At 44.3% G+C, this 11,398-nt stretch overlaps 1 protein-coding gene across 1 annotated transcript; it reads right to left on the bottom strand.

Annotated features, from left to right (window-relative positions):
• Positions 1 to 7,606: 7,606 nt before the first annotated feature.
• Positions 7,607 to 8,545, bottom strand: LOC103199234 (olfactory receptor 6B2). Its single transcript, XM_007943477.1, has one exon. It carries the CDS (start codon positions 8,543 to 8,545, stop codon positions 7,607 to 7,609), a length of 939 nt encoding a protein of 312 aa, XP_007941668.1.
• Between the last annotated feature and the right edge of the window lie 2,853 nt (positions 8,546 to 11,398).

Below are 11,398 nucleotides of genomic sequence, written 5' to 3'. Positions count from 1 at the left end.
GCAGCTGTTTTAGTGGTTGTATACGTAACTGCTCACAGTCAGAGGGTGGTAGTATTCTATGGCTTGAAGGAAGTGTGGAGACCTTCCCTCTCAGTGCTCTCCTTTTCCCTTTTGCGTTTATAAGGGAATTACTCCCTGTACTACATCGAAAACCACATCAGACAGGGTTATGTTTTTCAAACATAATTTAGAAATTTGAAGATAAGTCTATTATATTTATACTTTCTTTTTCTTTTTATTTTTACCATGTTCTTTTTCCCTTCCTGATTTTCAAAGAGTTGTTCTTTTTGTTTTGAGAAATTCCTTTAGCCTTTATTTTAGGAAATGGGTTCTCTTTGTTTTCCTTTACTTGAGAATGTTGTAATTTTCCCTTCACTCTTAAAGGTGTTTCCACTGGATATAGAATTCTGAGTTCACTGTTCCTTTACTTTGACACTTGAGAAAAATGTTGTGGTTCTTCCTTCTATAATCCATGCTTTCTGATGACATATTTACTGTCCTTCAATATGTTCAATTACCTGTAGGTAATGCTTCATTTCTTGCTATTAGTTTTCAGAGCAACCACTATAAAAATATACAAAATTACATTCACAAAACATTATAAAGATCAGAATGAAATTCTAAAAAAAAAATTAAAGTTATCCACAGACAAGAAATGAAAAATAGAAGAAACAACCCATTTTATGACACCAAACCTGGACAAAGATAGTAGCAAAAATAGGAAACAAGAAATCATTGTCTTCCATCAGTTTGAACCAAAACTTCCTTTCAAAATATTAGCAAATAGAATCCAGCAAATGAATACCACATCATGATTAAATGGGGTTATTCAAGAGATGCAGTCTTTGAAAACCAATCAACATAATCCAAGTTAAAACAGGCAGAGAAAGAAAGGTCAATCATCTTATCACTTGTCACAGAAGAATATTTGAAAAAATCTGGCCCCCATTCATAACACATAGAGGAGAACTGCCTCAACTTGACAAAGAGCATCTAGAAACAACAGCAGCTAACATCATTCTTAGTGGTGTAAGACTGAGCGTTTTCTTTCTGAATCAGAAATAGGATGAAGGTATCTGCTCTCACCACTCATTCAACAGTTACGAAAGTTCTAGCTAGTGTGATAAGAAAAAGATACAAAAGGCATATAAATTGGAAAGGAAGATAAACCTGTCTATATTTGTAGATGACACAATTGTCTACATAGAAGATGCAAAGAAATCTACAAAAATACTCCTAGGACTAATAAATGCATTCAGCATGGTTACAGGATAGAAGATCAACACACAAAAATCAAGTGCATTTCTGTATGCTAACAATGAACAAGTGGAAACTGACTTAAAAATGCAATATCATTTACAATTGCTCCAAAGAAAATGTAATATTGGTTATAAATCTAACAAAACATGTGGCATCTGTGTGCTGAAAACTACGAAACACTGATGAAAGACATCAAAGAAGACCTCACTAATCAAAGAGACTGAACTGTGTTCATGGATTGGGAGACTCAACATAGTAGTGTTGTCAATTCTCCCCAAATTCGTCAACAAGTTTAATACAATTTGTATCAAAATGGCAGCTTTTGTAGACATGAAAAAGCTTGTTATATAATATATTTGGAAAGGACAAGACTTAGAATAGCCACATCAAGTTTGAACAATGTAGATTTAAGTGGCTGGAATTATTCTTGCAATGTTAAGGCTGACTATATAACCACATTACAAGATAGTGTATTATCAAGAGTGGGACAGATACATGAATTAAAGAAACACAAGAGAGGATTCAGAAATAGATTAACATAAACACGTGCAACTGATAGCTGACGAAGGTGGAAAAGCAGTTCAATGAAGAACCTTTGAAAAAATGGTGCTGGAGTCTTTGGACATCCACAGGCAAACAGACGAACGTCAGCCTCACACCTGACCCAAAAACCTCAACAAAATGGGTCGTGGACTTAACCTAAAAGACAAAGCATGAGAGAAAAAATTAGGAGGAAATCTTTGGGGCCTAGGCCTAGGCCAAGAGTCTTTAGACTTGGCACCTAAAGTGCAATCCATGAAAAGAAAAACTGATGAACTAGACTTTATCACAACAATAAAAGTTGCTCTATGAGAGAGCTTTTAAGATGACAGTCTAGAAACTGGGAGAAATATTTTCAAATCACATATCTAATAAAGGCCTTGCGTCTAGAATATAAGGAGCTCAGGTGGTGCAGTGGTTAAAGCATTTGGCTGCTAACAAAAAGGTCAGTGGTTCAACTCACCAGGTGCTCCATAGGAGAGAGATGAGGCAGTATGCCTCTGTAAAAGTTTACAACCTTTGGAAATCCTATAAGCAGTTTTACACTTTCCTGTAAGGTTACTACGTGTCTGAAAGGACTTCATGAGAGTGGTTTGATTTTCTGATATCTAGAGTGCTTGTTAACCAGAAGGCTGGCGGTTCAAATCCACCAGCCACTCCTCAGAAGGAAGGTTGGGCAATCTACTTCCGTAGTGATACTCCCTTGGAAACCCAAGGAGGGGTCGCTGTGAGTCGGGTCTGACTCGATGGCACATAACAACAACAACAACAGAGTAGATAAAGACCTTTCAAATCAACATTTAAAAAAATGCTGTTCGGAAATGGGCAAAAGACAAGAGAAGTTTCATTGGAATGGACAGGCAGATGACAAACACACACACGCAAAAACGTTCACCATTATCTATTGTGCCGTTGAGCAGTGGCCCCGTATTATGGACTAGAACTTCCCCGTGGGGTTCCTATTCTCTAATCTTTATGTGAGCTCTCCGGGTCTTTTCTCCCACAGAGTAGCTGGTGGGGTTGAACTTCCCACCTCTCAGTTAGCAGCTGAGTGCTTAACCATTGCACCACCAGAGCACCTTCATTAGCTATTGCTGTTGTTGTTGTTATGTGCCGTTGAGTCAGACCCAACTCACAGACACCCCTCCTTGGGCTTCCGGGGCAGTATCACTACGGAAGTAGATTGCCCAACCTTCCTTCCGAGGAGTGGCTGGTGGGTTTGAACCACCAGCCTTCTGGTTAGCAGTCAAGTGCCTTAGACACTACGCTACCAGAGCTCCCTCATTAGCTATTAGGGAAACACAAATGAAAATCACAGTGAGATATTACCACACACTGAACAGAATGGTTAGAATTTGGGGGAAAAGTGCTAACACCAAATGCTGGTGACGCTGTGGAGAACCTGATCCCTCACAGGCTGCTGGTGTTGAAAAGGTCTAGCCTCTCTGGTAGTTTCTTTTGAGACACATGAACATACCATAAAGCCCAGCAAGTGCATTACTGGGCATTTATACCAGAAAAATGAAAATTTAGGCTCACACCAAATTTTGTACATAAATGTTGGAAGCAGCCTCATTCCCTGTAGCTAAAAACTAGGAACCACTGACTCATCCATCAAAAGACATGTGACTAACTAAATGCAGATGCATGCTTAACATGGACTACCTCTCAGGAATAAAAATAAACAAACTCTTGATAAACAACTCAGATGCATCTCTAGGGAGTCATGCTGGATGAGCACATGCCACAGGATCCCTTCACATACCAAGCATAACACTCTTGAAAGAAAGGGACTCATAGAGACAGAGAACATGATAGTTGTAGCCAGGGGATAGTGAAGGGGGACGGGTGAATGTGGCTAGAAAGGGCAACAGGAGAGAGTCTTGTGGCTGTGGAATGTTCTGTATGCTGATTATGGTGTAATTCCCAAAGCTAAACGTGTGGTCATTGTCCCCCTTGCTTGCTTTGTACACGTCACCAGGAGTGAATAACGGATGAAGGAAGGCATCATGGCTGGTGAAGCAGAGGGTCCCTAAGGACCAGGGAGCCCCTCAGTGAGCTGGACTAGCACAGTAGCCTTAGCAGAAGCTCAAACATGCAGGCAATTGGGAGGATGACACGGGAGTGGGCTGGGATTCATTGTCCTGAAAGTCATCGTGAGTCGGGGCTGCCTTGATGGCAACTCCGTGATAAAAGTGCACAGAACTACACACAAGTGTGTGAAATAATGAGCAAAATCTGAACACGTTTTGTGAAAACTCAGTTTCCTGGAGTTGATGTTGCACTATAGCTATGAAGATGGTGGGGACTGGGCAAAGGACGCACAACCACCCTGCATATTTGTATATTTCTTTGCAACTTCTTATGAGTCTCTATATATTTCAAAGAAAAAGGAAAAAAAATAGTTGCATTCACTTTCCAACAACAAAGAAACAGAAAGGAAAAAAAAAATTAAGAGATACTATTTGCATTACATTAAAAAAAAAAAAAAAAGCCAAATACCAGAGATGTGAAAGACTTCTACACTGAAAATGACAAAATGATCTTGAGATATTGAAGATGTTATAAATTAATAGAGGGATATACCTTCTTCTTGGATTGAAACGTTCAAGATCATAAATTTACAGTTCCCCTTAAATTGACCTATAGATTCAAAAACCCCAGGAAGTTTTTCTTTTGTTGAAACTGATAAAGTGTCTAACATAGATATGGAGATGGACAAACAGTCATGAAGATGGTGCACGCCTGGCCAACACTTTGTTCTGTGATGTGTACATCGTAGGATCCAACTGGATGGCAAGTAACAGCAACAAAGCCAACGATTCTGATTACCTGTGGCCACTCTGACAAGGATATACCACAAATGGGATGCTTGAACAAACAGAAGTTTATTCTCTTACAGTTTGGAGGCTTTAAGTCTGAGTTCAAAGTGCCAGGCTCTAGGGGCTGGGTGAAAGCCCTTCAACCTTGGGCTTCAGCTCTGTATCCTCCTCCTAGCCAGTTGGAGCTAGAGGCTTTTTTTCACTCAGACAGCTGCTGGCTGCTGAGGCTGACAAACCCAAGGTTGACAAGTAAAAAAGCACAGTCCCGATGTTAGCAGACCACACAGCAGGCCATTAATTCAAGTCCATTGTAAGTCCCAAGGTCGGCAGAGCATGGCAGACTGCTAAATGACACAGCTACATGTAGGGTTCAAGCATGCCATAAACTAGAGACCATTCCCCAAGGTTTCTCCTTATATACAGGAAGCAGACCACATCCCTAAGGCAGCTACTCAGCTGCTCACAGTAGATTCATTCCACCATGGAGTTGATTACCCGTCTCATCATGGGGAATACTACATTCAGCTGCCCAGCCACTCAACCAGGCCCAGCCAAGTTGACACACAAACTTAACTACCACACCAAGGTATTCTTAAAGAAAAAAGAGCAAAGAAGAATGATTTACTGACAGATATCAAGATATATGAAAAAGCAATATTGATGCTGATAGTATTGTGTTTGTGCAGAAACCAACAAATGGAACAGAAAATGGAGGTAAAAACAGATTAAAAAACCCACTGCCATTTAGTAGGATCTGACTCATAGTGACCCCTCCTTGGGTTTCTGAGGCATTATTGCTACAGAAGTAGATTGCTCAACCTTCCTTCCAAGGAGTGGCTGGTGGGTTTGAACTGCCAGCCTTCTGGTTAGCAGTCAAATGCCTTAGGCACTATGCCTATATATGCTCATTTGATCTGTGAAAAGAATCACATTGTAGAGGGGAAGCTTGGGCTTTTCAATAAATGCTACTGGAGCAATTTGACATCCACAGAGAAAAGAATGGACTTTATGTCATAAATAGAGGTCAGTTTCAGATGAATTGTAAATATAAACATGGAAGGTAAATCAATTCAGCTTCTAGAATGAAATAGGGGGATATCCTTATGACTTTGGGGTTGGCAGTTATTTCTCAAAAAACCCAAGCTTACTGCTATCAAGTCAATTTGGCAAATATTTCTAAAATGGAAAATTTGAAAAACCAACCATAAAGGACAAGATACCTTCTGCATGAGAAAACTGAACAACAAATAAGGAACGCTGAAGAAGAATTGATGTCTTTGCATTATGGTCTTGGCAAAGAATACTGAATATACCTTGGAATGCCAGAAGAACAGATTTGGTCTTGGATAAGTATAGCCAGAATGCTTCTTAGAAGTGAGGATGGGGAGACTTCATGTCATGTATTTTGGACATGTCGTCAGGAGGGCCCAGTCCTTGCACAAGGACATCATGCTTGGTAAAGTAGAGGGTCAGCGATGAAAGATGAAGACCCTCAACAAGATGAATTGACACAGCAGCTGCAACAGTGGGTTATTACACAGTCAGTGCGGGACCAGGCAGTGTCTCATCTGTTGTAATAGGGTCCCTATGAGTTGGAACCAACTCGATGGCACCTAAACAACAATAGCAACAACAGCCATAAAGGGAAAAAATGGACAACCTATCAATAAATATAACCAACAAAGGACTTGCATCCAAAATGCAATAATAATAATAATAATAATAATAATAATAATGAAACTCTCACAGATGAAACAGAAAGAGACCCAATATAAACATAGATCAAAGACTTGAACAGACCCTTCAGAGAGGGGATGCACAAATAGGCAGTCATCACTGAGAATATGCAAAGATGCTCACCTTCAGTCATCACCAGGAGAGTGCATATGAATGTCACAAAGACACACCATGACCACTCAGTAGAATGGCTCCGCTGAAAACACTGATAGTAGCAAGTGCTGGTGGGGCTATGGAGCAACTGGAATTCTTGGACATTTGTAGTAGGGGTGGAAATCAGTACACCCACTTTGCAAAATACTTCCACAATTTCTACAAAAACTGACCATATGCCAACCTCATGTCCCAAAAGGCCTGCCCTTAGTCACACAATGTGCAGAATTGGGTCTATGTACATTAATCACCCCTGGGTGCATTGGTGGTGCAGAGGTGGGAATCTCACCTTCCATGCCAGGGACCTGGGTTTGATTCCCAGTCAGTGCACCCCAGGCACAGCCCTCACCTGCCTGCCCATGGAGGCCTGTGTGTTGCTAGCTGAATGGGTTTCAGTGGAGCTTCCAGACTAAGAGAGAGTAGAGAGAAAGGCCTAGTTATCTCCTTCCCAAAATCGTTTCCTACAGACCCTGTGAATCACAACAGCCCAATCCCAAACTGTCATAGGGTGGGGGAGCATGCAGCATTTGGTCCATTGTGTGTGGGGTTGTCAGGAATCGGGAGCTGAGACTTGATGGCAGCTAACAACAGTATTAATGACTGAAGACATGAGCCAGGGTGTGTATAGCAGCACCCCCCACAACAGGGAGCAGACACAGTGTTTCCTCACGTCAGTGAATGTGTAAATGTATCGAGATCCGTTTATACAGTGGAACATTATGCAGCAAGAAGAATGTGTAGATGATTGCTCCATGCAAAACACCAAGGATTCCCCCAAGCGTAATGGTGAGTGAGGCGTAAATGCTCTATGAATCCATTCATACCACCTCAAAACCACCAGGACTAATACCTGGTGTTAGAAGTTAGTGTTTAGCATGGGGCAGGGATCATGACTACGAGGGGACATGGAGCTCCTAACTCATGAGCTGGGTGCTCACTCAGGAAGCATGGTCCCTCTGTGAAGATATATCTGGGGGAAGGCTTATTGTGCACAGCTCTGTAGGTATGTTCATCTAAAATTTATGATACAAAGCATGAAGTACCAAGGAAATGTTATTACCAGCACAAACTAGATTCTAGAATATTCATTTGTCCTATGGTGGAGCTTGATCCACGCCCAGAGCCTTCTTCAAGGCATCCTTAAATTCTGTGTTCCTCAGACAGTAGATAAGAGGGTTCATCATTGGAGTGAGAACAGTGTAAACAGCAGAGATGAGCTTGTTGGAGCTGCGGGAGTCAATGGCCTGGGGCCGGACATACATGAAGATCATGGACATGTAGAAGATGGTGACCACGGTGAGGTGGGAGGCACAGGTGGAGAAGGCCCTCCAACGGCCAGTGGCTGAAGGGATGCGCAGGACAGCCAAGGTGATGTGTCCATAGGAGAGCACAGTGGCCACCAGTGGGAACACCAGGATGATGAAGGCCAGGATGAAGTCCACCAGCTCTGCAGTTGAGAAGTCCATGCAGGCCAGTTTGAGGATGGGGGAAATGTCACAGAAAAAGTGGTTCAAAACATTGGAGCCACAGAACTTGGCACTGGAGATAAAGTAGACCTTCATCATGGAAATTGTGAAACTACTCACAAAAGAGAAGGCCACCAGCTGGACACAGAGCCCTGTGGTCATGATGACATGGTAGCGCAGGGGGTGGCAGATGGCCACGTAGCGGTCATAGGCCATGGAGGCCAGGAGCACACACTCTGTGCACACCAGGGAGCTGAAGAAGTAGAGCTGAGTCATGCATCCCACAAAGGAGATGTGCTTCCTCTGAAGGAGGAAGATGTCCAGCATCTTGGGGATGATGTCTGATACGTACCAGATCTCCAAGGATGACATGGAGCTCAGAAAGTAGTACATGGGCCTATGGAGGGAGGTGCTGATCCAGACAGTGAGGATGATGGCCAGGTTCTCCACCAGAACAAAGAGATACGTGAGCAGGAAGAAGAGGAAGAGCACATACTGCAGCCTGGGGGCCGTGGGGAAGCCCACCAGAATGAAGGTGCTGACCTTGGTGGCATTCTGTCCTCTCATCTCTGTGTGCTTGGGAGCTGTGGGTCTGCAAAACATCACCATGCAAGAGAATCAGATGAAGGGCAGCTGGGGAGAGAATCAGAGCTAACCCTCCAGGGTGAAATTATAAGTCCTGCTTCCAAGGACTCTTGGCTTCGGGGAGCAGCAGGACAAAACCATCATATATATTTGCCAAGTTTTAAAGTAAAAGAGTCCTCTGTGCTTGCATTTAGATACAGTAAAGGGGCAGAAACTGTGGAGAGAAGATATGCAGAGGAATAGGTGTTTGCCCCTGGAAGCTGCAGTCAAGAAATCAGATGTCATATTGCACTGGGCAAACCTGCTACAAAAAACCACCTGAAAGTGTTATAGAGGAAAGATGTCACTTTGAAAATTAACGTGCCCCTAACCCTAGCCATGGTGTTTGCAATAGCCTCGTATTCATGTGAAAGCTGGACAATGAATAAGGAAGACTGTAGAAAAAGTGAGGAGCTCTGGTTGCATAGTGTCTAAGGCACTTGACTGCTAACCAGAAGGCTGGAAGTTCAAACCCATCAGCTACTCCTTGGAAGGAAGATTGGGCAATCTACTTCCGTAGCGATACCACCTCGGACCCAAGGAGGGGTAGCTATGAGTTGGGTCCGACTGAATGGTACATAACAACAACAACAGCATAGAAAAAGTGATGTATTTGGATTATGATGTCTGCAAAGAGTACTGAAAGGCCCATGGGCTGCCAGGAGAACGAACCAATCTGTCCTGAAAGAAGTGCAGCTGGAAAGTTCCTTAGAAGTGAGAATAACCAGACTTCGTCTCACCTATTTAAGTCATATTATCAGAAGGGACCAGTTTCTGTACAGGGATATCATGCTTGGTAAAGTAGAGAGTCAATGAGAAAAAACACCCTCAACAACACGGCTTGACATAATGGCTGCCACGATGGGCTCAGGTATGTTGTGAAGATGACAGTGTTTTGTTCTGTGGTATATAGGGTCGCAATGAGTTGGAGCTGACACCATGGCACCTAACAGCAACAGGTGTTTGGCACTTAAGGAGGGAGGCTATTTGCATGGTATCGTCACACTAAGAAGATAAGAACCAGGAATACTTTATCAGCTCTGCTGTTTCAATTTGGAGTCTTATTTAAAAGATAAGCAGACCTTGCATTGTGCAGCCTCTTGTCCCCCACCCCACTGTCTCAATCATGATGAAGAGTCATTAACTCTCCTCCCTAAACTTCCAGAGATGGCAAGCCTGGTGCTTCACCTGTGATGTGGTGTGCCTGTCATGGGAACGTTTCCATGGAGATGCTGAGTTGGGTGTTGACTGGGACCAGATCCATGACCTTCTCTAGAGAATAAGTCACCCTGGTCTGAGAAACCACCGTAAGTGAACATGATCCATCCTAGTGTCTCTGGCTCTGTGTGACTTGGCTACTCCCACATCACACACACACACACATGCATGTGCACACACACGCACACATGCAAAAAATGGCTGGAAAGGAGTTGCCTCAGGATCCAGTTTTGCACTCAGGGAGACACGGCTGTCCTCAGTCTATTTCAAGAACTTACGATTTCCTGTAGGGTGGGTGAATGAAGCCTCACTTCTCCTCTAAAGGAAAGCAGTCATTATCCCCTCCCATTGAAGGTCTCCATGTCTGACCTGCATGTTTCAAGTTAGGACATTGGCCAGGGGTGTCATGAGGGTGATCTTCTGCCCAGCTGAGCGGGTCACGACAGGACACAGTGCATAAGGACTAGGGCTCCGGGGCCCCTTGGAAGGTAGGTGTTGGGCTTTTCTAGTGGACCCCAGGGTTCATGCTCCTCCTCCCACCAGGCAGCAGAGCCCCCACCCCCGCCCCAGATTCACGAGATTCTTTGGGCAGAGAAACCCCAATGCAGCGGTTCCAGCCTGTAACCCATGGGTCTCCATGAGTCGGGGCTGGTTGGACAGCAGCTCACAGCAAAGTGGTCATTAGGGAGGAGGCTCCTCACTCACTCGACTGGTTGCTGATCATAAAATCTTGTTTATTTACGACTCCAGGGGTCCGCCGAGCCTGCTGCCCTTCATCGGAACTTTGGACAGTGGTGTTTTTTTGTTAAAGAAATTTTCTGTTTTGCAACAATTTTTCACTCGGAGAGAATGTCAGACAGTGGAACAGATGGTGTAGTGCGTTCCCGTGTCCCCTTCTGCCAGCTTCCCCTGAGGTGACATCTGCCACAGCTGGGACCCACTTGTCAGACCTAAGAGGGTCACACTGGTCTATTACTGTTGACCACACTGCAGACTGTGTGTGGCTGCCACCATTTCTCCCACTCAGATACGTGTTGTGTCCCGGGATCGGATGCAGGGTCCCACCTTGTCTTCAGGAGTTGTGTTGTTCAGGTGCTCTTGGGCACAGACTGAGAGCTCACCTGAGTGTGGGTGCAGAAGCTCAGGAGCCTCTAACCGTCCACAGAGTTGTCCAGGGTGCAGCACAGAGCAAGTGTTTGCCCAGACAGCAAGTTCAAACTCAGTTTCTAAGGAAGTCAGACAGAGAACAGTGAAGGTTCCTGTACCGAGAGGATGTGCGTTTAGGGGTCCGTGAGAGGGATGTGCGGTCCCTGTTCCCCAGCCTTTGCCTGCAGCCACCTCCTGGGACACCTTGCCAGTGGGGGGCAGGCAGGGGACAGAGACAGTGGTCGGCTGTGGGTGTCTGTGCTCTGCTCTGCCAGGTACATGGAGGCTCCAGCTGGGGTGGGTGCAATGTTGGGAACTAGGACCAGCATGGTGTCCATGGATGTGAGGCCACTGGGGTACCATGGACCACTGAGCTGGGTGCTGGTGAGGGGCTGCAGACTATCTTAACGCCCCTGCCCAAACTTGGGGGGG

Source organism: Orycteropus afer, unplaced genomic scaffold (genome assembly GCF_000298275.1).
Source record: "Orycteropus afer afer isolate SDZICR_OR568_19922 unplaced genomic scaffold, OryAfe1.0 scaffold00006, whole genome shotgun sequence".
Taxonomy (NCBI): Eukaryota; Metazoa; Chordata; class Mammalia; order Tubulidentata; family Orycteropodidae; genus Orycteropus; species Orycteropus afer.
The sequence above is the reverse complement of the archived record's forward strand: the minus strand, read 5'-3'. Positions and strand labels throughout refer to the sequence as shown.